Raw genomic sequence first — 26,476 nt, 5'->3', positions numbered from 1 at the left:
GGGAAGAAGACAAGAAAGAAAGGAAGAGGGGAAGAAAAACTGATTCATTTAAGGATTTAAATTATTTAATCTTTTTTTATTACTTCACCTACCGTTAAGACAATCTATAACAAAAAGAATAGAGTATATTAGCACACACAGTATAATCAGACTAGTACCCAGGAAACGATACAAAATGGTCCTTTGGCCATCTATACTTTCTAGAGCAGTAGGTCTCTTAAATTCACTCACCACGCCCAGAAATAATGACTTCTAAAGCCCTGAATATCAACTAAGACAAACTACACCAATTGTGATTTCTCACATTTTCTTAGATTGCACAAAGAGAAAGCTTTAAATGTGATTAATTATTAAATTTAGACTTAAAATTCCTTAGATTAAAAACTACAAAAGGGAGTAAACAGCAAGCCAAATGATTTAAGAGCAAAACTCATTTAGAAAGCATTAAATGTATCTAAATATACATGAACATGATTATATACACATATGAGAACTGTGCAAATTTATGGCATTCTAAATAATTCATTTAAGTACAGTTTTGGCATTTAAACAAAGATCAAATCAAGCTTTAAGCTAGTAAGAACATAACTTTTATTCTTAATTTTTTTAAATAGAAAAAGGTAGCTAAACACAAAGTACAGGTCAGAAAACCCTCATTTAATATAGATTATTTTGAAACATAAAAGAATTTGTAATAAGGCGGCTTTCTATCTCACACTAAAATGTAAATAAAACCTCTTTCCCAGATCTATCCTCCAAACTTATTAACAACCTAAAACTGTTCAAATCTATGAAACTAAATCACGACCAATTTAAATGACCCAGGACAGGGTAGGAGAGAGGATTAATAATCAGAGCCAGTTGCACACAAATGGAAAAAAATGCTTGCAGTCACTCCCAAATATAACCCCTACATTATATATAAATCATAATGAAAATAAAAGTGCCTAACGTTACAGAACAGTGAAATTTTGAAATTTTAAAAAAAAAAAATCAACAATAATAAAAATAAACTGCTGGGTATCATTGGTGCACATGGAATAATGTAACATATAAGGATGATAAGGCTGGAAAATACTGGAAAACAATTAAGACTCAAAACAAGTTTTTTACAAAAGAAGTTTGCCACAGAAAATAAACGCTAAATAGAAAAGCAGACCTTTTCAGCAGGATGGCCTTGTAGACCACTCTGAAACAACACAGACACACCCACCCCCACCCCCCAACCACCACAAATTCTAGCTGATGTAAAAAGGGAAAAAGGGAAAACCAAAATAAAACACTTCTTCCCAAATCTCGTGTCCCAGTGAAGTTAGTGGGACAGAGTCCCCAACACTGAACTGTGTCCCCCCGGCATTTCTCCTTCACCAACATCACCTCCACTCTTCTGTTGGGACGTCTGTTTCATCTGTCCTGCCCTCTCCCAGCCAACTCCGTCTCCGGCAGCCAGCGTCCAGGGAGCACAGGAGAGAATCCTGGAGCCAACTGAAGGACGTCATACACTCAGCCAAAGCTCTAAGTTAACCTAGACTGTAGACCTCAAATTCTCGCTCCCGATTCAGCATCTGGTGATCAATATTTGGCACTAGCTGGATAAAGAAAGGTCTAATCGCAATATTTGAGCTGAGGCAGACACAGTTAAATCACAACTCAGTATTTGCAGTCTACGATTTGGTTTCAAACTCCAAAGGCAGGCACAGATAGCCACACCCACACGTTTCAGAATTGGAGGAAACACAAACAGGAGACAGACAAAACCAGGCGGATGAGCTTGACAAAAATTCTGCTTTAGAGGAAAAAAAAACAAAAACAAAAAACAAAACTCAACAGACCATTATCCATCCAATAACTAGCAAAAATGGGCACTTTTCCACCCTTAAACTAGTTTAAACACAGGCAGATGTCTTTCTACTATAGTAAGATTTTTCCAGATCTGTTTTTCCTAATCCTCAGAGCTTAATGAGAAATCATTTATTCTATAAAGAAACACAGCATATATGGCCACAGTCTAAAATATGCTTATGATAACTGGAAAATCATGTCACTTAAAAAAACAAATCTCGCACTGGGACACCGTTACTCTACGGTACTCCGCGCAGCGCAGGGATGCGCCCTCACCGGAAAGCAGGGCACGCGCTGCCTGGGTCGAACACTAACACTGCACACAGAGAAGCAGTAACAGCGAGGTCTCCACAGAACTCTTTCTATTTATTTAACTGTGCCTGAGCATTCAATCAATGCTCCAAATTAAAAACAGTGCAATAAAAGCAACTTTGAATAGAAACAGACGAGAAGCTGCGGTACCAGCGGCCACGTGGCGCTGCGAAGAAGAGAAAGCAGTCTGCAGGGGTGAAGCCCGGACCGGGGGTGGGGGAGGAGGAAAGGGAGGCACAGGAGGCCGATCTCAGACAGACAGAGACACGAAACTGTTGTACTGCTGGATGTTTCGTTTGAGGATATCTGAGCACGGGCCGAGAACACGTTCGAATCTGGGTCGGTCCAGCTTCACGCACTTCAGAGGGCCACGAGCCACCACCGTGGCGGCGCGAGGGCGGTTCATCAGGAGCGCGATCTCACCTGGCGAGGGGGGAAAGACACAGGGCCGGTGAGCACCGACACGGACCGCCGGCAGTGAGAAAGCAAGGCTTCTCTGTCTTAATGACTCAGTAAACTAGGACAAACCACACATCTGCACTTAAAAAAAAACAACCTGGTAGACAGGAGACAATCAGTAACTTGAGTATTAACAGGTTAAAGGCAGGCACTCCAAAACCTCTCTCTCTCTGAGAGACTGCGATTAAAAAATAAACTTCAACAAAACTAAGAAAGACTATGGAGACCGCTATCTCACTGAAAAGGTGACTTAACTATGTATTTAGTTCAAGGAAATCCACATACCGAAATAATCAGAAGGCCCGAGTCTTCCCACTTCAACAAACTCTTCGTTTTCTGACCGACGCTGCAGCACAGCAGCTGAACCCTACAATACAATCACCAAACAGCAAAACAAATACTTTAAAACCAGGGTGACAATGTCCAATGCAATTCTGGCTACTTTGTTAAAAAAAAACTTAAAAATCCAAAAAAATGATTCAGCAGCGATTTCCATCTTCCCACCCATATCAAAGACGACTGCGAAGCGTCACACCAGGAGCCCCCACTGGGAGGGTCTCCTCATCACACGGAGGAACCCCGGGGGCTCAGACTCAGGTTAGCAAACTGCGGCCAGAGGGCCAGAACCAAGGTCAGTTTTTATAAATAAAATGTTACAAGGAACAGCATACCCATTCATTTACACACTGTCTGTCACTCTGGCACTCTAACAAGAGCTGAGTCTTTGCAATACAAACCCGAAGGTTCACAAAAGCCTCGATGACTTCCCAACTGGCCCTCCAGAGAAAGAGAGCAACTCCTGAATTATCCGTCAGCACCTACTGCGTCACTGTCACAGAAAATCTGCTCTTTGGCTCTGCTTGGCAGGCGAGAGCAACTGTTACACACTTCCATGAATTGTGAAGATATAAAACATAGTAACTATTACAACTGAAATACCTGCCTTTAATCCTTGTTTGCCAAACAGTCCAAACGCAGGATTTTAACAAGGATGGTACAGATCCGTAAGAGTTAAGCTACATGGCTGAGTTTCATTTGGCTTGCATAAGGACTGAGTAGGTCAGAATTTGGCTATTACTTCATGAATATCCCTTCCAGAATTCTGACTCAAACTCATTTAAAACGTGGTGACTTGGGCGCCTAGGTGGCTCAGTCCGTCAGGTGTCTGCCTTTAGCTCAGGTCATGGTCCCAGGGTCCTGGGATGGAGCCCCACATCAGGCTCCCTGCTCAGCAGGGAGTCAGCTTCTGCCTACCCCACTCCCCTCTCTCTCCCTCTCAAAAAAATTTTTAAAAATCTTTTTAAAAATTAATAAATGAAATAAAATGTTGTGACCTGGGAGAAAACCAAACAGCACCACTTCAAAGTGAAAGATAATTTTTAAATAAAACTGTCAGGTATTCTTTTAAAAAAATCAAACTATAGGGGTGCCTGGGTGGCTCAGTGGGTTAAGCCGCTGCCTTCGGCTCGGGTCATGATCTCAGGGTCCTGGATCAAGCCCCGCATCGGGCTCTCTGCTCGGCAGGGGGCCTGCTTCCTTCTCTCTCTCTGCCTGTCTCTGCCTACTTGTGATCTCTGTCTGTCAAATAAATAAATAAAATCTTTAAAAAAAAAAAAATCCAACTATAAATCAGAATTGGGCCCTTTTTTTCTCTTATAATTTTACAAAATCTCTTACAATTTTTCTTTTTTTTTTTTTTTAAGCATCAAACACAGATCCCTTTACCTCTAAAATAATGAAGAACTCATCCCCTGGCTCTCCCTGCACCACAATCTTCTGCCCATCTTCAAACTGAACCGGTTCCAGTGCGTCGGCTACCGTGAGACGTTCCCACTTGTCCAGAGATTCTGAAAGGCAAGAATCAAAAGAATTTCTCCACACTGTCACTGCTAAAAATGTCAAAAAATAAACTACAAGGAGAATCAATCAAACAGCCATGCCCATTCGATATCCAGTGTTACAGATTAAACACAGGACCTCTCTTCAATTACCTCAAATCTCAGCCAGATCTTCCTTACTTATAGACGACCCTCAGACCCTTACTTCAGTAGTCCAGTGGCCATTTTAATTTGTACCAACTGCACTCAATGGTAAAGGAGTTTAAAAAATGTAATCAGTAAGTCTTCCTAATGAATACCATCAATGCGAATCTAACCTACAAGACCCAGAAGTGAAAGTATCAACTGTACTATTCCAAAGGTTCACGGAAATAACTTATCTATTTAAATCCCAAGTTGAATTTACTTATGAAGCCAACAAGGAGAACTGACAGTGATATTAGCTCTCAAAGGCCAAACTGAAACTCAAGTCACAAACGAAATGTAATCCTTTTGGAGAAAGGAAAAATAAGGGAAAAAGTCCATTTGCTCTAACAAAACAATGGCAGAAGGCTATTACCTAAGAATCAGCACACAACCCCTCCCAGGGAAGAACAAGTTGTAACCACACCCTAAGGCCACAAAAGAAAATATATACAATTACCTCAAGTTAACCTGCTTTACTCTAAACTTCACAATTCTAGCACTTTTTCAGAGAAAAGTCAAAAAATGGCACCTAATCTTTCTACAGGGAAAAGGCATTCTTAGCAATACTCACTGTCCTGAACCTATCAATAAACTCACCAATGGAGCGAAAGAGACAGACACCGCAGGGGGAACGATTACTAGTGTTCACTGTCAAAGGAGGACACTTTCAGCCTCTCTGCCTCTCCTAGAGGAATGCAGAGCACACAAATCCAAGAAGCTTTTCTCAGGCCCACCATTTCTAATTAAGAGGTCTGTCATATACTATCAAATTAAATATGCTGTAAAATTACTTCTAACTTAGTCAAACTTCAACTTTGTATCCCACGTGTTTTTCATTACTATTAGCAAAAAAAAAAGAAAGAAAGAAAGAAAGAAAAAAAAGGGGGGGGAAAAAAGGTGATAACCAGAGCAGTTTTTATGAAATGCAATAGGTTCTTCTTAACTATCACCAACACTTCAATTTACTGATTCTCTGTGCAATCTTCCAAAACTCACCTAAAATAGATACTTTACTAAGAAACTCCTCATACATCTTCCGCTTTCTCAGAGTGCTTCCCTATAAACGAAAAAAACAAAGTCATCTCAAAAATGTGTTAATTATCACATAATGCTGTGAGCTAATAAATACTGAGTATTAAGTAAACTTAAAAAAAAAAAAAATAGTTAACGCTTGCTGTTGCTTCTTGATAAATGATTATTTTTCTTCTGGTTGCTGATGGTAAATCCTCTGTTCAGCTCAATAAAAAGCTTAGTATCTCATTCTTCAAAGTAACACCAAGCTGGGGGACCTGGATGGCTCAGTTGAGTCTGACTCCTGATTTTGGTTCAGGCCGTAATGTTGGGGTTGTGAGATCGAGCCCCAGGTCAGGCTCTGTGTGCTGGGCATGGAGCCTGCTTGGGATTCTCTCTCTACCTGTTCCTTCCCCCTCATCACTCCCCTCCTCAAAAAAAAGTATAACATCAGGCATATGGCCAAAGAAGGTGCCTAAAATCACCAATTAGTGAAATGCCAAATAAATAATCAGTTCTTAAAAAAAAAAAAAAAAAAGTTATATGTGTGACTATAGCTGAACATATTTCTAGCCCAGGGTTCTTCCCCACAACCCCAACCCTCCACAGAAGTGAGGAAATAAAACTGCTACCACTTCTAGACCTCCCACCAAAAACAGTGCCATCACCCAAACCTAACCCTAGGTGTCTTATCTGTGAGGTTAAATACACCTGGGGGAAGGTGAGAGGGAAACACCGTCCTCTGCAATGTCGTCACACACACGTATATATTTAACTGTCCACACATATTCCCCAAATACACAAATATTCAGAATACACTCAAGTGCATATTGTCAAACAGCCAGACAGGCACTGCGCAAATTTACAGAAATCACTCAAGAGGACTCATGCCATTAGCTGGCACTTAAATCTACAGCTACTCTATAAATCCACGGAGAAGTTCTCAAAAAGTCTGCCTACATCAGCAGAATATTCCAGTGGTTTTATTATTTGTTTACTCCTTCAGTGAAAGGGGACATCTGCACTACAGATAACTCACCCGCAGTTTAGGGAAGCGGATTACTTCTGACTAGCTTTAAGTCACTTTATGCACTTAGAAGTAACACCTATCAAGCTATCTCAGCGCAAAGATCAAGTAAGTAAAGATCGGCAACTGGACAGACCTCCAAATGGGACCTGGCCATTACACAACTGTTTCCTATGCTTTTTCTGGCCAGACATTCGTTCTACAAGATCTGGTGATATTACTCAAACATCAGTTACACAGACTGAAATCCTAAATTGCACGCGAAAATCCACGCTGTCTCACCATGAGGATTCTTCTGTAGCTGTCACGGTCAATTCCCCACAATTTCACATTCGTCTTTGCTTTGACAGTGGCGGCTCTAGGTGTTCCATAGATCAAAGCAAGTTCCCCAAAGCTCCCTCCTTCCCCAACACTGGTTGCCCATTCATTGTTGACATAGACCTAAAACACAAATGACAAAGAATGAGTTTTTTCCACATACACAGCAAACAAAGGACTATTAGAAATCCACAAAACTTTCTAAGGGCGCAGAATCTTGAACTTTGTTTCAAAGAATAGAATATATGGTTTTGAGAAAGCATAGCAAAGCAGTTGCTGTTTGAGGGTGAATTAAATAAACCCGGAATGTCTGTGAATTACCTGGTTTAATTACCAGATAAGAAAAAGGTTCCCATAGGGATGACCAGGACAAAAAAGTAAACAGCATTAACCATCACGTACACTCAGAGTGCTGCGTCACGGAACTGTGCTAAGCATCTCACCTGCAGGAGGCACTGAACTGTCTAATAATCCTTGACAGCAATGCTGTTATTATCCGCATTTCACTTGTAAACAAGACTCACAGAATAGAGAAAGCTATACCAAGTCTCAGAGCTAATGACCACGTAGGACTGAGACTCTCTCATCTGTCTTACCACAGAGCACACACAAACACCTCAACCGTGACTCCAGCAAGATTTAAACCAAGAGGCACCTGGGTGGCTGCTGGTTCAACGTCTGACTCTTGAGTTCTGGTCGGGTCATGATCTCAGGGTTGTGGGACAGAGCTCCACATAGGTGCTGGGCACGTAATCTGCCTCTCTCTCCCTCTGCCCCTCCCCCTCCCCCGACTCTCAAGCATGCATGCATGCTTTCTCTCTCCAAAAAAAAAAAAAAAACTAATGTCTAGCTAAAGAAATTATCTTCAGTAGTTTAAAGTTTCTCTGTATCATTAAAATATTTAGCAAAAATGTTGATGGAATTTGACATGTAAGAGTTATACAAGCCCTTCAGAAACTCTTAATAGTAATAAATATCAGCACATTAACTTCTACAATCATCAATATATTTTTGCTATTATTAAATCTTACATCCATCTCTCCTTGATCAATCACATAGAAGTTATCACCTTCGTCACCTAAAAGAGAGTAAAAATGTCAGATGTGCGATATAAATTAAAGAAACATATATTAGAACTACCAAGTTAATATAAAATAATAAATAAACTTATTTTATACAGGTGATGAGAGAAACTGTGTTATAAACTAACATAACCTTTCAGGGGAAAAAAAGTCCAGCAATATGTTTTTAAAGCCATAAAAGTGATCAATGTTTTTAGTCATCTCCTATTGAAGAATATCTCTGGGGGAAAAAAAAAGCCACGTGTGTACAAATATTTTAATTGCTACATCATTTGTAACCACAAAACAAGAAACAACTCAGAAAGTAACAAAACATCAGACTGTCACCAACCTGGAGAAGACATGGATCACGGAGACCCGTGATGAAAGTATTCGAGAATAAATTTTAAAAGGCATTTTAAAAGGCTGGGGCGGGGAGGGGAACAGGCAAATACCCATAAAGTTAGATCCATGTCCATATACTGGGCAAAAAGGTTAAGAATCAGTAGAAGGCCCAGAACCTTATAAATAGATGGGCTGTATGATTAAGAATGCAAATGCTTTGCTACTTCCTACTTTATTTTACTCTGCACGTGCTTAATAACGAATATAAAGGACATATGGAAGACATATGGTTCTGAAATCCCACACGACATTCAAAATTAAAACATAAGAATATTTTTTAAGCGTTAGTATAAACAAAACTGTATCAGATATTAGAAAAATAGTAGTCCTTTAGGGAAATTGTACCTTTTAGTTCAAAGGATTTTAACTTTAAAAAAAATAGGATCACTTAGTTTGATGATATGACTTTTGTCATTTTGCTGATGTGGTGTATGATATTGATTGATTTGTGAATCCTGACCCATCCTCACATCCACAGAATAAATCCACCTGATTGTGGTGAACAGTCTTTTTAATGCATTGCTTCATGCTATTACTTTGTTTAGGATTGTTGCAACTACATTCTCAGTGAGATTGGACTATAGTTCTCTTTTTTGGTGGTGTCTTTGTCTGGTTCTGGTATCAGGGTAATGCTGGCCTTATAGCATGTATCTGGAAGCTTTTCTTCCTCTTCTACTTTTTGGAATAGTTTGAGGAGGTATGAACTCTACAGGGAACATACCTCAATATATTCAAGGCCATATATGAAAACCCACAGCTAAGCTAACATCATACTCAATGGTGAAAAACTGACAGCTTCCCTCTAAGGTCAGGAACACGACAAGGATGTCCACTCTCACCACTTTTTCTAACACAGTACTGGAAGTCCTAGCCACAGCAATCAGACAAGAAAAACAAATGAGGCATCTATATGGGTAAAGAAATTTAAACTGTCACTATTTGCAGATGACACAATATTATATACAGAAAATCCTAAAGACACCAACAAAAAAATTATCAGAAGTAATAAATGAATTCAGTAAAGTGGCAGGATACAAAATTAAAAGCCAGAAATAAATAGCCTTTCCATACAGTAACAACAAAGCCGGAAGAGAAATTTTAAAAACACCATTTACAATTGCACCAAAAAAGAACAAAATACCAAGGAATAAACCAAAGAGGTGAAAGAGCTATACTCCAAAAACTATAAAACACTAATGAATGAAATTGAAGATGACAAAAACAAAGATATTTCATCATAGACTGGAAGAGTTACACTGCTAAACTGTCCCTACCACCCAAAGCAATCTACAGACTCAATATAATGCCTATCAAAATACCAACACAGCATTCTTCACAAAACTAGAACAAGTAATACTAAAATCTGTATGGAACCACAGAAAATCCCAAATAACCAAAGCAATCCTGAAGAAAAAAACAACAAAGCTGGAGGTATCACAATACCAGATAGATTCCAAGATACACTACAAAGCTGTAGTGATCCAAATAGTACAGCAAAAAAAGGGACACACCCATCAATAGAACAGAATTGAGAGCCCAGAAATAAACCCACAAGTATATGACCAACTGATCTATGACAAAAGAAGCGAGAATGTATACTGGGGGAAGGACAGGTTCTTCAAAAAATGATGCTGGGAAAACTGGACAGCTCCATGGAAAACAACGAAAGTGGACCATTTTCTTACACCATACACAAAAATAAACACGAAATGGATTAAAGACCTACATGTGAGATCTGAAACCATAAAAATCCTGTAAGAGAGTGTAATACAGGTAATAATTTCTCTACCATTGGCTGTAACAACATTTTTCTAGATATGTCTCCTAAAGCAAGGGACTACATCGAAATAAAAAGCTTTTGCACAGCAAAGGAAACCACTAACAAAAAAACAATCTACCGAACAAGAGAAGATATGTGCAAATCATATATCCAATAAGGGGTTAATATCTGAAATACATTAAGAACTTATAAACTCTACACCAAAAAAGATACAATCTGATTAAAAAATGGGGTAGGGGATCTGAACATTTTCCCAAAGACATATACATGACCAATAGGCTCATGAAAAGATGTTCAACATCACTAATCATCAGGGAAATACAAATCAAAACCACAAGGAAGTTTCATCTAATACCAGTTATAACAGCTAAAATCAAAATGACAAGAAATAAGAAGTGCTGGGGAGGATGCAGAGAAAAAGGACCCCTCATTGCACTGTTGGGGGGAATATAAATTGGTACAGCCACTATTTAAAAGGTATGGACGTTTCTCAAAAAATTAGGGATGCCTGGGTGGCTCAGTCGGTTAAGCTGCTGCCTTTGGTTCAGGTCATGATCCCAGGGTCCTGGGGTCGAGTCCCGCATCAGGCTCCTTGCTCAGCAGGGAGCCTGCTTCTCCGCTCTGCCTGCCTGTGTACTCGCTCGCGCCGCGTGCGAGCGCGCACGCTCTCTCTGACAAATAAATAAATAAATAAAATCTTTAAAAAAAAACTATAAATAGAAATACCATATAATCCAATAATCCCACTATTGGGTATTAACCAGAAAAAAATGAAAACACTAATTTGAAAAGATATATGGACCCCTATTATTTACTGTAGCACTGTTTACAATAACCAAGATACGGAAGTAACCGAAGCGGCCGGCCATCAGTAGATGAATGGAGTAGGAAAACTTGGTGTATATACACAATGAAATATTATACAACCATAAAAATGGATGAGATGGTGCCGTATTAAACAGCATGGATGGACCCAAAGGGTACTATGCTAAGCAAAATAAGTCAGACTGAGAAAGATAAATACCGCATGATTCCACTCCTAAGTGGGATCTTAAAAAAAGAAAAAACCAAAAGCAAACACACACACCTACAAATGAATAAACAATCAAAAAGCAGAATCAGGCCTATAAATACAGAGAACAAACTGATGGTTGCCAGAAGAGAAAGGTGGTGGGGAGTTGGGCAAATGGGTGAAGGGGAGTGGGAGGTACAGGCTTCCAGTTACGGAATGAATAAATCATACGAATAAAAGAGACAGCATAAGGAATACAATCACCAATACTGTAATAGTGATAAAGGAACAGATGATACTATAAATGCGGTGAACACAGCATCATGTATAAACTTGTCAAACCACTAAGTTGCACACCTGAAACTAAAATAACACTGTGTGTCAACTATACTCGCAGAAAAAAAAAAAAAGGAAAGAAAGAAAAATAGGAAAATCCAGTAGTATTAAGACAGAAGAAAATGGTAGACTGAGGAGGAACACCAACTTCCCACAGCACTACAGGACACAGGGGAGCAGCCCTTACCTTGCTGAATAACAGTCTCTCCAGCAATAAAGGAAACCGGAAACATGGCATCAAAAATATCACTGCAAGAGAGAGAAGGCCTCCAGTTAGACCCCATCTGCGTCTTCTACAGATTGCAAACATTAACTTTAGACTTAAAGCGCCCAGATTTTCAGCCTGGACTGTCCTCAGGAAAACAATTATTAAGAGTCTTAAAACTTGCAACAATGATGCGACTAGTGTGGGGCCACCACTGTACTGAAATAATAAAGAACCTGCACGTACCTTCTCTCATTATCATCAAGATGAGAAAAGAGCACATTCTTCTCAATGGCTTTGGCCAAAGCAGCCATCGTCTTATAATCTTTTGGTATAACCTAGAAAAGAAGGTCCAGTAACAATTCCATAAATCAAAAGCAGAGCATGTTTGAACATGCATTTCAACTGAATGTCAAGATACATTACGGTATTTAAACAACTCCACTTTGTGTTAAGTATTTAACACAACACACTTGTAGTATCTTTGATCTATAAAGTACTCAATACTTTATTCAATATTAAAGTACTTTATTAAATATTAAAGTACTCAATAAATACTGACTAATTAATCCCCTTGCCTACAACCAAGCCTGTATTTAAAGGCTGATGTTTGGGTTTCAGTCAACAAATAAACAAACCATCGGCACCTTAACCAAGGTGACTGTTCTGAGGCAGCACTAAGCATTTTAAGACACTTAGCCATTTCTTAACCGTGATCACGTACTACTAGTTTCGTAAGCCTCTTGCCAGCACAATTCTCTTCCCCATTTGATTTAACACCGTAACTCGAAATGGATGGCTAACTCTAAAGAAGAGTCAAAAGGATGAAACTTAGATGATAAACAGTTAAAAAAATCACAACATGAATTATAGGATGTCAAAAAACAAACCAGGACTCAAGAGAAAAAAGAGTACGGCCTGCTTCTTCTACTGCAACCTCACATGGAAAGGGAAACCCCCCAAACGCCATCACTCACTGTCTGACCATCACCGTTAGTCACTTGCTCGGACGGCACGTGATTACAGCAATCCTGTTCGCCAGTACCCAAGAACTGTGAAGCGTGAAGCACAGCCCCTCCTGTCCACGCTTTACTCTTCAAAACAGCACTTGCATTCACCCACGGAGGTCAGCTGAGACCACAGGGTCCTGGACAAGCCTCCCCAGGGCGAGGGCAGCAAGCCTACCTTCCTAACGTAGGATGCGGCATCTTCCTCCGTGTACACTTCCGCGCTGATAGCACCGCGGCGCCTCCGGCCCTTAACCACAGGGTTGGGCGGAGGAGGAGAGATTTCATCCTCCCTCGAATCCGCACGGGAACTTGCTTTCTGCAGATTCTGAATCTGTTTTGCCTCCTCCTGAAAAAAACAAAAAACAAAAAACAAAACAAAAACATTGCCAGTTTATACAACGAGATCGTTCAGGATGTAAATCTGGTATTCTCCTATCACAGTAAGAACCAATCTCCATCACTTCAAAGCTCTTCCTCTATTACCGATGTGAAAGGGGGAAATACCAATTCCAAATGCAAAAACAGTGAGTCAAGTTTGAAAAGAGATACTCTGAAAGGACATACTGTTTCCTCAGACAGTAAAGATACTATACTTTTTAATGAAAAGCCATTAATACAGACACAACCCACAAATAAAAAATGAGACACTTGTTATGACAACAGGCTTTATAATGTACACAATAGTAACAAAACTGAAAACAAAATCTTGGGGTTTTTGTATGCTGCTACAGACAGCATGAAGCATGAACCGCCCCCACCAAACATACACATACCACACACACACACACACACACACACACACACACACACACAAGAAGCATATTACCTAGAAATAACCACTAAGCTACAGCAAAGTGATAGAAGAATGTTGGGGTTACTGGATTATTTCATTAACTCAGGAAGAAGTCTCTAGATCTGCCATGTCAAGTATATGCTAGGAAAATATTGTCAAAACTAACAGGAAAGAGTCCTAAGCCTGTGGAATTTATATTCTTGCTGGAGTCTCAAAGAGAAACAAACAATGAAATGATGTGATGGTAACCAAGAATTTAAATAAGATTAGATCTACCAATACTTCTCCTAGAGAACTGGAAGCCTTCTTATTATCAGAGTTTATGACAAAATTAAAACCAAGAGAAGTTTAGTTGTCTTCAAACTCATTAAACCAATTCATATAAAAACTGAACTAAACTCTAACATTCTTGTTTTTCAGATCTAGGGCTTAGAAATTCCTCTTAACTCTGCAGTAAAGAATGAGTTATTATGCCTCATATAAATAAGATTATGTTCTCTACTATACTCTCATTCACTTAACTCATTCTCCAGTATTTCAAAACCATCTTTCAAATTCTAAATGAACTTATTAGCATTCACTGATAATTTCCGAAAACGTTTTGATAAAAAAAAATTTTTTTAATTTCTTTTAAATTAAAAGAAGGGTGCCTGGGTTCTCAGTTAAGCGTCAGACTCTTGGTTTTGGTTCAGGTCATAATCTCCGGGTCGTGAGGCCGAGCCCCTCATGTGGGCTCCCTGCTCAGCCACAAATTTGGTTCCCCTTTCTCTCCGCCCCTCCCCTGGTTTGTGCACAAGCACTCTCTCTAATAGTCTTTTTTTAAAAAAAACTTATAATAATAATAAAAGAAATTAAGATGCTTACTTTTTCTCCTACATGGTATTTAGCCCTGCTTTAGGCATCAAGACAAAGAAAAGAACTTACACATGCAGGAACAAAGCCTAGGATGATAACCATTAAGGTATTAATGATGTTATTTTCTACTAGTAAAATCATGCCTGATTTTTATTCTTTTCTGGAAGGAAGGTTTGGATTTATTTTTCTCTTTTCTCTGGATTTTCTAATTTTCAAATTAAGAAAAAGAAACCACCGTAAGAAAAACATATAATGAAACATTTAATACATTTGTCTACTTAATTACAAATGCACTGACTTCTTTTTTTAAAAGATATTTATTTTCATTTATAGAGAGTGAGCAGGCGCGTGGGCACACAAGCAGAGGGGAAAGGCTGAGGGACAGGGAGAGGGAGGCTCTCCACTGATCAGGAAGCCGGATGCAGGGCTCAATCCCAGGTTCCTGGAATCGCAACCTGAGCAGAAGGCACACACTTAACAAATTAAAGCCACCCAGGCATGCCTGAGTCTACTTTTTGACCAAATAATCCGTTAATTCTACTTCTGGAAATTTATTTCAAGATATGGAAAGATACATACGTACAAAGTTATTCATCATATCGTTGTTTATAATAGTAAAACAGTAGAAACAAAATGATCTTCAGGGGAGTGATTAAATAAACTATAGTCTACCCATACAATGGAATGCCATGCACCTGTTGGGAAAGTAAGCAGCTCTTTTATAACTGAATTTGTAGGTAAATGCCTTTATATAATCTATGGAAAACTGGCTATATTCAAGGAAGACAATGGAGTGGGAAGGAGACTTTTTAAAATATTTTATATATTATTATATAATAATGTATAATTTGTACATATATAAAACATATCTTACATATTATATGCTATGTTAACACACAGTTAAATAGAAAATGCAGTATATTGAATATATTCCATTCTATTTAATTGTCATACCCTTTGTACCTGTAAAATTCTGAACCATGAGCAAATATGTAACCAATATTTTAAAATACATTTTTCAGAAAACTCACTTCATTTTCCAATGTTGGTGATGCCAACACCAGTAAGATTCTCCCATTTCATACTCTAAAACTATAGCTATAGCTGTAAAAATCCAGTTTCCCCAAATTTAGTTTAAGACCATAAGTAAAACACACTCTATCCCTCAAAACCAGGCATTGGCATTTCACAAAAATTTCATGAAAAATTATACAAATAACATCTCATTTGGAACTACACCTAAGTGAATTTTTAAAATAATTTTCAAGTACTGAAAGCATAGTGATTTTTAACTGTTTCATGGATTATCTTTAAACGGCAATCAGATACAACCTCATCTTGACCACTCAGAGCCATTAACTGAGATCACATTCTAGTACAGATTATGATACATTCTTATATCCTTTTTCTTGCTGTTGTCATTCGGCTGTCAGTCTCTTCCCTCTTTAGTTGTCCCACTTATTAAAACAAAAGCAATAAAAACAAAAAACACTAGACACAAACAAACTAGACACTGGCACTTCTGAAGTTCTCGAGTTCTAAGTCCACACTCCCCTCAACACTCACTTAACATGTTCTCAACAATTACTCGTTCCCTCTCTGCCACTGCCATTCCACTCTACCCTGTAGGTGAAATAAACTTCCAAATGGACTTGGGGCTTGGCCATATGACTTGCCTTGGCCATGGAATATAAGCAGACATGCCACACTGTCCCCTTCTGCGGTCTGCCCCCTTGAGCTTCGGGCCCTTCCCTGCCTTGACAACAGCGTGCTCTATAGAGCGACTGCTCCTTCCACTCAGCCCCAGAACAAGACCTGTGGAGTCAAGAAGGCAGGATGGGCTGAGCCCAGAAGGGCTACACGCGATACAGAAATAAGATCTTTTGTAGTGAGCCACTGAACTGGGGGCCGGTGGGGGGGGTGCCTGTATGCTGCCACAAGGTCTAACTCTACACCGCAAGACCACAACCACATTACTCCATTTCTTAGTTTTAACTGCTACCTCTCAAAATGGTGGTGATCACCTACCTCACACATTTAAAATAATGAGTATGTGTGTATGCAAAGCACTTCAGACAGTACCTGGCCCGCAGGAGCCACTCAGTGGACACAGCTATTAAAATTCCTCTGATCTATCAGACAGGCAAAGTGCCAATATATGAGGAAATGAGAATTTAAATTCCAGGAGAAAGCCTGAAGCAAAATGCAGACACTTTCAATGGACCAACTGTGACTCTTCTGGCACAGTTCTCATGGAGTAGCTGAGGGTACATGACCCATGGCTAACACAGGGAAGGAGGGGACAAGAACGTGATTGTATATTTTCAGACATATAAACCTAACACCTAATGTACAGAACAATGATCTGCTGAAAAGCTAAAAATCTGGTTGCTTAAAAGCCCAGAGAGAAACATTCAAGCCCCGCTAAAGGAATGTACACGAGTGAATCAAGATCCTGGAGTTACAGGAAAGAGTATGTTCAGCTCTGACTTTTGTTAAAAAGGTAGAGAAGCCAAATAAAATACGTTAAATGTAAAAATCCCATGCGCAAAAAAAACTATTTAATAATGATTTCTTGCCTTCCCTGCTGGTTAGTGCTTAAACAGCATTACAGTTAAGCCCAGGCTTTGAAACTAGCACCACACATTCAACACTCCCTATAAAAAGACACACACTTAATGTCTCACCAACTTCATTCCCTCATTTAATGGTTTCTATTGATGTCCGAAAGGAAGAGGGATCACCTTACAGTGACCCATTTCAGGACCAGATCTCCAGGAACACACTTTATTTCAAAACAGGGAACGCCCACTGCAGCCTGGCTCTACAGTATTTCACTAACTATTTGGAAATTGCTTAAAAAGGAGAAAAACAGACTTTCTACCACAATTCTAAGACAGCAAGGCTATATTTATGGGGGCTGAATAGTTGTTTTTTGTTGTTAATTATTTTAATCATTTACTAAACACCAATTTTAACAAACAGCTTTTCAAGAAAACAGTAGCAAATGTCTGATCAGGGAGCTACCAAACATTTTTTAAATCCCAGTATAAACAGATTCTTTCAGTAATAAAGTACGCTACTTAAAAGATTGTCCAAACAGAGCGGATGTATTACAAACATTTCTATTATACAATTAGATAATTAATGATCATATACCTAAGAAATGCATCCCTATTGGTTCACAATTATTATGAACCACATCAAAACTTCAATATGCATAAGAAAACCTGTGAACTCATCTTGTTGATTCACAAAAACACAAATCAAACTACTCAAAACATTTAACCTTCCAGACCTTCTCATTCATCATGTCTTAAGGGAAGCGAATCGAAGCATTGCTCTTGATTATCACTTTGCTTAGAAAAGCATAAACTATATGCTTAGGTCACAGTGACATACACACAATGAGGATGAACAAAGAATAAAAACTGAATTAATTTTTTTTCAAGAGGAATCACGTCCTGACCCAAACTGTAAATAAAGTAAAATTCTGACAACCATCAATCTTAACATCTCTGCCTCAGAGTGGACTCATCTGAGATAAATTGGTATCTGTACTAATATGGACATCTCTAATTCAGAATTTCTGACATATCAGTCAGAAACTGGACTCAAATGCTTCATTACATTGGTTTTAAAAGGTGAGATAAGGTTTACCCAGTTTACTTGTTTTGCTGAAGCATTCACTGCTTTCAAGTACTGTAGAATTTCTTGTCATACAACTGCTACTTCTGATCAATTGTATATAATTAGTTATTTTAATCAATTTTATGGATTAAAATAGTTACAAGGAACTACATGCAGAAGCCCTCTGTTACCCAACTAAACTTAGCATATGGGTTTGTTTTCTGATAAATTCTATTGATCACAAAGTTAAAAGTCACTACAAATGCCTTAACTGCATTTCTTTTTGGAAATTCTGTTTCAGATTTCCTATTTGGTCAGAATTCCTTTCTGCCAAATGGTACAGATTAACAACATTCTACAGCATCACGTTTAACAATTGCCAGGGTCATCTTCTCCCCCCATTTATTTTTACCTTCTCCAGTCTCTCAAAGTATTCCCTGAGGAATGCCATGGGTCTCTCGGGTCGGGCAGTGCACAACTGCACAATAGAATCCTTGAGCAGCGCCTGAATGTTGTGCTTCTGGACATAGAGCTCGCATTCCCGGAGGCTGCGCTCCTCCTCGCTGGCGGTGGTGCTGCCAGACGCCATGGTTCTCTACAAGGAAGAAACACACATATGCTTGTGTGAACTATTTATAAAGAGCAAATGCCAATTTGGCCTTTGGCTTAATAAAGTCATCGGCCAACTGATTCACAAGGACTTTTTTTTTTTTCCTAAGAAGATTTTTTTTTTCCTAACATGGGAAGTGGGGGCTCAGGAATAAAATACTTGGGAAAACAGCATTCTCCCAAAGAAGGGTTTCACTTGGGTTCTGCAGGAAGCAACAGTAAAAGGCAAGAACCTGAGCTCCTGGGAGGAAGTATGAGCCACTATCCCCTGCAGAGGTGAACTGCTGAGGAGTGAGGCCCTTAAGGGAATTTCATTCAGTTCTCCCCCTGCAAAAGAAATCATGATGACGTAGGAAGTGTGTAAATGGTAAACAGGACTGAGAATTACAAGGGCACACAAGCTGGCTCTAAGTGAAAGCAAGTAAGCACAATCAAGAGCATCTGACCTTCCCTGTATGTACCTCCTATCCTGGGGGAGTGTCCTACTGTCACCCAGCAAACCACTGGAGCAAAGGATCTGATTAGCCAACTACAAGCATAATCAAAAATTTTAAAAACAAAAAAGGAACCCCCAATAAAAGCAGCCTTTTATTCCAGACACTTCTATAAAATTCCAGCCCTAAATAACATTGCACTAACACACTGGTAAGAGAAAAAAATCCTTAACGGGAAAAAAAATAAATAAAACAAAGCAAACAAAAAAACCTTACCAAGTAAAAATCATAAAAGATTTGGAGAGGTAAATGTCAAAACATTTTCTTCAACTGGACAGAAAAATGCTAGAATAGGTTAAATTTTAAACTTACATGAAGAGTCAACAGATAAACTGCATTTAATGAATTTTAGAGGATTCAAACTACCTTGATGTAAAAATAGAAGAGTGAGCAGCAGACTTTACCCTGGAATTAAAAACATAATAATTTAACAGTCATAAATTATCTTCCTTGCAACTCCTAATTATTAAGCAACTGAGATTAGAAAATAAAAGTGAGGTCCTCTCCCCCTAACTGAATTCAATACGCATCAGAGATGAAATTGTAAATTTGAAAGAAAAAAGATATAAAATACCAGGGTCAAAAGCCAAAGTGCTACACTGTTACTCATTTTGTTTTGACAACTTTCATGATAAAGGTGATAACAGACTAAATGACCATGAGAAAGTCTGTAGCTCCCTGACAAGCAACTAAACTAAAAGTCACAGAAAAAGAATCATGCTACTTCAAAAATATACAATCAAAAAAAAAAAGCTTCATTTACTTTGGATTTATACCAGACACTTTTCCAGGTCAGACAATCCTATGAACTAATAATCCACTTCAGTAGAATTTTCTGCATTTCAAATACCAAAGCCCACCAAGAACAATGATAAATCAGACCTTTTATGCTTCAAAATACTCAGAAGTATTTCAGGAATACCAATACATTTATTCAACTGATCAGAGAAACCGTTCAAAGATCAGGTTTTGGGCTGGTAGAAATGAGAGAACCATGTCTAAGAAGTGAAACTGGCTTTTTGTTTGAAACAAAATTATGTATTAAAAAAGAACACACTGGTTTCTTAAGGCAGCACCTTAACAAAAAAATGCCCCAAGATTAACGCAGTCATCATGTGAACCCCTTAATCCAAATTTAACAGACTGAATACTCTTAATCGAATACACCTAGATGAACTCCGTACTTGTTCATAAAACTAAAGAGCCCAACATTTTAGCTTCTCCCCAACCCCAAAAATTACGTAACTACTTTCAAACTTTCACTGCATTGTATCTACTCCTAAGATGACAACTCCGATCTTTTCTTTCGTCAATTCAATTGCGATCCGAATCAGCTGCAGAGGGATTTCACGCGAGGAAATACCTAGCACACTTTCGAGAAACGTGCTGATTCAGACCGCAGCCCCTTCAGACCTGCCAGGAACACCTCCTCTGGGGTCCTCCCGAGGAACTGTTCTCTTTTCCTTCCTCTGGTCAGAAAGCCCAGGCTCCTGAGAACCTCTGAGAGTAGCGGTTTGGTATCTCACCTGCGCTGCGCTGCGCTGCAGGGGTTAAGAGGTACCACGTACTTCTTTTCGAGAGGAAGGACAGCAGAGTGCCCTTCACTTCACTCCTGCCACAGTCATGGCTACACAACGAAGAAGGGAGGCCTATCCTTCCTTCATCCTCCTCTAGTCGGACGGCCACAATGGTGGCGAAAAGACGGGGGGACGGAGAAGGGAAGGGAGGGGCAGATCGGGAAAGGGGAGGGGAACAGGGACAAATTTAGGAGGCAGGCTGCAATCAGGGGGGGGGGGTGGGGGTGGGGGTGGGATGGGGGTGGAATCCCACGAAGGAGAGGCCAAGCCCCTGCTGGAGATGACAAGGAGACACTCTCTAGAAAGAAAAACGACAACAGCCGAGTCTCAAGACCAGGCAGCAGGGCTGGGGAAAACGATGGCGGATTCCAGTAAAATCGAAGGGATGTCCTTCAGGAAATGGGGGAGGGCGAGCGAAGAGGCCGCTGCGCGCGGGGGCGGAGGCGGCAGGGGCGCGATGGCCGCAGAGGGCCGGGGGCCCGAGCGCCGCGGAGCGCGGGGAGGGCGCACGGCCCGGGCGGCCGGTGAGCCCGGCACCGGAGCAGCCCCGGCGGCCTGGGGGCCTCGGGGCCGCGGACTCGGGGTCGGGGGCGCGGCCCGGGGCGTGAGGCCTGCGGGGAGGCGCCCGCCGGGGCCGGGGAGGGGCAGGGGGGTGCGGCCGTCCCCCTGCAGGTCGCTCCCCGTGACGCCATCTTGGATCGGTCCAGCGCCCCCGAACGGGTGGCGGGGTGGCGAAGCGGGGCGCGTCGGGGCTCCCCACCGACCCCACTCACCTGGGGACGGGCTGCGGCGGACACGGGGCAGCGGGTGCGAGGCTACGGCTAGCTGAGCTGTCCCGGCGCTTCCCTCCCAGCCCGGCTCTACTGTGCGATAGCGGCTCGGCGGCGGCTCCACCGGAAACGACCCTGCCGCAGCCAATCAGCGCTCGGCTGCTGACGTCAATGCGCCTCGCTCTGGCCAGAGCCGTCGCCTTGGCAACCTTAAAGGCGCGGCGGCCCGAGCTCCCCTTCCGCCCCTCCACGCCCTGGAATCGTTCTTCTGCTCTTCTTTCCCTCTAACCCCGTCCCTGTTCTCAGCCCTTTCCTCTCGGCCGCGTCTCATCCATTCCGCTCTCTCCAGCCCGGCGCTGCCCCCTTACCAGTCCCGCCCTGGACGCCGCGGGTCCCCTTGATTCTCCCTTCCGCTCTTCGCCCCTTCCCGGCGCGGCTGTCGGGAGCCCCCGGCTCTCCCTCCCCGGCCCCGGGCCTCCACGCCTCGCTCCGCTCCGCCCCGCTCGCGCTCCGGCCTTCCCCCCTCGCCGCCTCAGCCTGCGTCTCTCCCTCCCTTTTCAACCCCCACCCCCTCCCCTCCCCCCCCCCATCCGAGACGCCCCACGTGGGGCGTCTCGGATGACAGGTGGGCGACTCCGCCCGGCGGCCCCCGCAGGGGGAGGACGCGGTGCCGGGGTGGGGAGATTCCTGCCGTTTCCAGGCCCCGGAGGAGGCGGCGGCCCCGGCGGATCTGCGGCAGCTGCGGCGCGGGCCGAGCGCGGGCGGGTGCCCAGGATGCGCACGCCCGGCCAGCGCATCCTGTGCCCGGCCTTCTCCTCGCCCGCCTCCGGGCTCGGGCCCGCCATCCGGTCCAGGAAATCCGAGCCCTGCCAAGTGTGTGCTTGGCCGATCGGGCCGCTCTCCCCTCCGGGGGTGCTGTGGCCAGTGGAGGTCTCAACGTCCCTGTGGGCCCGAGACCCTGCAGAGGACTTGTCAGGGCACTTGTAGAACCCGAACTGCCCCCCTCCATCAGGACGCCTGACCCGGCGTGGTGACCAGTACAAAGGGAGCAGATAGACGCAGCCCTCTCTGTGAACCCACGAGAAATCCCAGCTGCCTGCAAAAACCACTCATCAAGGATGATTCGGATTCGAGGGGGCTGAAAAGGCGGCTCCTCTACCGCTTCAGCCATGTTTTCCATCGGGGTATCTGCCCGGGGAGGAAGGAAGGGGCAGTGGGAGGCAGTTTTAGACATAAAATCCGTAAATGGATAAAGAAGGCCCTTGGGGAACACGTATCCTCCTGTCTGGTACCTGTTGTATTCACATGGCATATAGCTCTAGGGCTGTGTGTGTAAAATACAGTGGATTTAACACTTGACACAATATACACAGAGATCTCAATAATTTTTATATGGATTCAGGTTGAAATGGTAACCTTTTGGATAGACTAGGTTAAATAGTATGAAAATTAATTTCACCTTTGTTACTTTTTATTTAGTTTTGTGTTTTGTGTATGTGTGTGTGTTCTGGTTTGGGCCATCCGCTCTCCTAAATCCACCAGGCTGGTAAGGAAGGGTCCTGCTCATCAGAATATGTCTTTTATTTAGTTAAGGCTACTCCTGCTTTCAGAAAATCGTACGCAGCATAGGCACCATCGGAAAGGGCTGATGAGGCCTGCAGGAGGGAAATGTAGAAGGAAAGTGTCTCCTCCCCCGCAGGGCCCCCACTGGGGGGCCACTGGCCTTTCACCAGGGATGGGTGGACTGGGAGATTAAAGACAGAGCTTCAGTCATATAGGATTTCACCCTTGTCGGTACAAAGAACGGCTTAATAAACTGAATGCTGAGCTGGCAGGCAGGAGAGGGAATTCGATAGCACCGAGCAGGCCCAGTCATGTTATGAGAAGAAAACACGGCAGGCAGATAAATCTGAGCTTGGTTGCAGGCTTTGCCACCTCTGGCAATTGACTTAATCTCCATGAGCCTCAGTTTCCCCAATCTTAAACAAATAAGCAGGGCTGTATTGAAATTAACCCAGAAAGCTCATAATGGCACACATGTTCCCAGCACTGCCCAGAGTGCTTCCCACATGATAGTTACCTTAGTCCTCATAATAACTCTGTGGTGTAGGTGCTGTTGCTTGTGCTGCAGAAGGAAAATGAGGCCCAGAGAAGTGCAGTGACATGCCCAAGACCACGCGGCTGTTGTGGCTCACACCCAGGCAAGGATCTCTGCCTTTGCAGAACATAGGGGATTAAGTGCCCAGCACAGTGTGGGATACAATGAATAAGTGCAAGTGTATCTCCCACGTTCTTCTATCCAAAGAGCCACCCAAACTACAAGGCAAAGCCCAAGCTATCCTGTGTCCCATCATTAGTGTTACCTTCCTAAGACAGTCAAGACACTTCCAACAGGGAGATGAGCAAGCTGGTGACATTGAGCCGCTGAGTGCTTTGAGTGACAGCTGCTTCCTTGCTAAGGCCTGGGTGTGTGTCCCCATTCAGCTGCATTCAGGCACCAGTCCAGCCATGGACCATTTCCTGTGTCAGTGGTGCTCAACCCTGTTCAGGCTGCCAAATCCTTAGATGCTGGGGCTTTAAAAGACAAAAAGGGAAACGGGCAGTAGATAGTTGAGCCTGGGGAGAGGTCACGGAGACAGCTGTTCTGAAAAACTAAACAGCATCCGTGGTTTCCAAATCGTGCAAATGCTCTTTCGGTGACGCCACGAAGCTGGGAGAGGAACAACTTGTAAATTACACTTCGGAAGTGACACTTGTCCCACCATAGTTTCTGTGCCACTTTCTCTCCTCCAGAGGCCTTTGCCCTTGATTCCAAGGTCTGTCAGCCTTTCCGTTGGCCTATGTCCCTGCAAAATACAACAAAAGCGGGTTCTAGGGGCGCCTGGGTGGCTCAGTGGGTTAAGCCGCTGCCTTCGGCTCAGGTCATGGTCTCAGGGTCCTGGGATGAAGCCCCTCACCAGGCTCTCTGCTCAGCGGGGAGCCTGTTTCCCTCTCTCTCTCTCTCTCTCTGCCTGCCTCTCTGCCTGCCTTTCTGCCTACTTGTGATCTCTCTCTCTCTCTGTCAAATAAATAAATAAAAATCTTTTAAAAAACAAAAATAAATTTTAAAAAGCGGGTTCTAAGGCAGTTACAGTTAAATTTTTCTCTTTAAAAAAAGAGAAACCCATTAGTTGCCATTACAATGTTTGCGAAATGATTGCAAACAACTTTAAAAGCAAAATAAATATCAGTGGTGCATTCAGGAAGCAGAAGTAGAAGCAAGAAAGCCTATATGTAGAAGGAAGGAATATTTTGGCAGCCCATTTCTTCCTGTTTCTTATGCTTAGTTTCCAGTGGCTCAGGACAGATCCACATAGTTCAGATCTCCAAGGAGAACTTTTCAGACTAAAAAAATCCTATTTGTAGTACACGGGAGGGCTGAGTATTATTTGTGCTTCTGAAAGAACTCAAGGTTGTGATTTCAAACATAACCCAAATCCAGCAAGCATTCAAATGACAAAAGTCTTCCTACTTTTTCTCACTGGCAAATGCTTATGTAAACTCAGGAGAGGTGTTTACCTTGAGCATTAATTGAAAATAATGAAACACAAAACCAGAGGAGTGGCAATCCTGGGTCTAATAAAGAGTTTTCCAAGTGAAAACAGCTTCATCCAAAACATAGCTTTATCCAAAGTAGTGTATTTAAATCCATGAATTTCAATGAGAGAGAGAGAGAGAGAGAGAGTTGTATTAAGTAAGGTACAGAGATTTATTGTAAGGAATTGGCTTGGATAATAGTGGGGGGCTGGCAAATCCAATGTCTGCAGGGTATGCCAACAGGATAGAAACCCCCAGAGAAAGTTGATGTTTCAGCCTTGAGTGTCAAGGCAGCCTGGAGGCCAAACTCCTTCCTCAGTGAACCTCAATCTTTTCGTTGAAGACCTTCAACTGATTGGGTGAGGCCCGCCCATGGTACGGAAGGTAATCTGCTTTCCTTAAAGTCTATAATTTAAAGGTTAATCATATCTGGAAAATACCTTAAATACCTTCTCAACAACAACCAGACTTAACGTTTAGCCAAAAATTGGGCTTCATGGACTAGCCAACTTGACATGTAAAATGAATCATCATAAACATGAATCAAGTTCAGCCCAGATATCTGTATATATCTCTTCTAAATATTCTTCCTCTGGACATCCATCTCCTATGCCTATGTTATTTTTAACTAATGCTAACTTTATATCAATAGGTCATGAAAATGGGGCTTAACAAAAACACTGGTGGGTCCTTCATCCACAAAGACCTTTTGGCTGTGTTGAGTAGGGTCCGGAACTTCCATTCTCTCAAATGAATGAAGTCAACAAATCTTGTTAATGTATCCCTATTGGCAATTTGCTAACCATGTATCCATACCTCTTCCAGGAAATCTAATTTTTTTAATTTAAAATTTTTTGGTCTTGACCCCTTTGGAGAAGCTCATAAAACAACAGGCTTCCTGCCCAGAAAATATGCCTCAACAGACACACATATGACATTTACCACCTGATTTCACGTACTCTGAAGCCCATCCATGCATGCATGCCAGGTTCAGAAGCCTTGAAAAATGTTCCCTTGGCATCCACACAGCAGGCACTCGGGCGCCAAGGATGCAGAGAAGAATGAGCCATGGCCCCACCCTCAAAAGCTCACAGTCTCATGGAATCAGCAAGAACATAACATTTTTCAAAGACAGGGTGAATTGTGAGAGAGGGTAAGGAGCACCAAAGGGGCACCGAACTCAGACTCAGGAGGTCAGAGAAGGCTGTCCCAAAGAGATGCTGCGACACATAAAATTCTGCTGGAGTCCTGCCTGGTCTTTCCAGTAGAGGAAACTGATGGACAAGAGAGTGTTTGGGTTCTTAGGGAAAATATTTTTCCGGATGACTGAAGGATGAGATGGGAGGCAGCAGGGTGCGGAGGGAGCTGGA

The 26,476-nt window shown here is 42.1% G+C and overlaps 1 protein-coding gene across 6 annotated transcripts; it reads right to left on the bottom strand.

Moving 5' to 3' along the window:
• Positions 1-55: 55 nt before the first annotated feature.
• On the bottom strand, positions 56-22,043 carry PRKAR1A (protein kinase cAMP-dependent type I regulatory subunit alpha). Of its 6 annotated transcripts, none has more exons than XM_032320225.1 (12): positions 21,534-21,867; positions 19,550-19,588; positions 18,493-18,675; positions 12,978-13,148; positions 12,039-12,130; positions 11,775-11,836; positions 8,025-8,071; positions 6,958-7,116; positions 5,634-5,694; positions 4,339-4,460; positions 2,899-2,980; positions 56-2,577 (listed from the first exon to the last, which is right to left on the bottom strand). In XM_032320225.1, the coding sequence occupies exons 3-12, from the start codon at positions 18,667-18,669 to the stop codon at positions 2,405-2,407; spliced, it is 1,146 nt and encodes a 381-aa protein (XP_032176116.1). In that variant the 5' UTR covers positions 18,670-18,675; positions 19,550-19,588; positions 21,534-21,867; the 3' UTR covers positions 56-2,404. The 6 variants fall into 6 exon arrangements, with proteins under 6 accessions (XP_032176116.1, XP_032176114.1, XP_032176115.1 ...); XM_032320223.1 differs by lacking the exon at positions 21,534-21,867 and adding an exon at positions 18,923-19,016 and having other exon boundaries at positions 19,550-19,568; XM_032320224.1 differs by lacking the exons at positions 19,550-19,588; positions 21,534-21,867 and adding an exon at positions 21,899-22,043.
• Positions 22,044-26,476: the final 4,433 nt, after the last annotated feature.

Source organism: Mustela erminea, chromosome 18 (genome assembly GCF_009829155.1).
Source record: "Mustela erminea isolate mMusErm1 chromosome 18, mMusErm1.Pri, whole genome shotgun sequence".
NCBI lineage: Eukaryota > Metazoa > Chordata > Mammalia > Carnivora > Mustelidae > Mustela > Mustela erminea.
The sequence above is the reverse complement of the archived record's forward strand: the minus strand, read 5'-3'. Positions and strand labels throughout refer to the sequence as shown.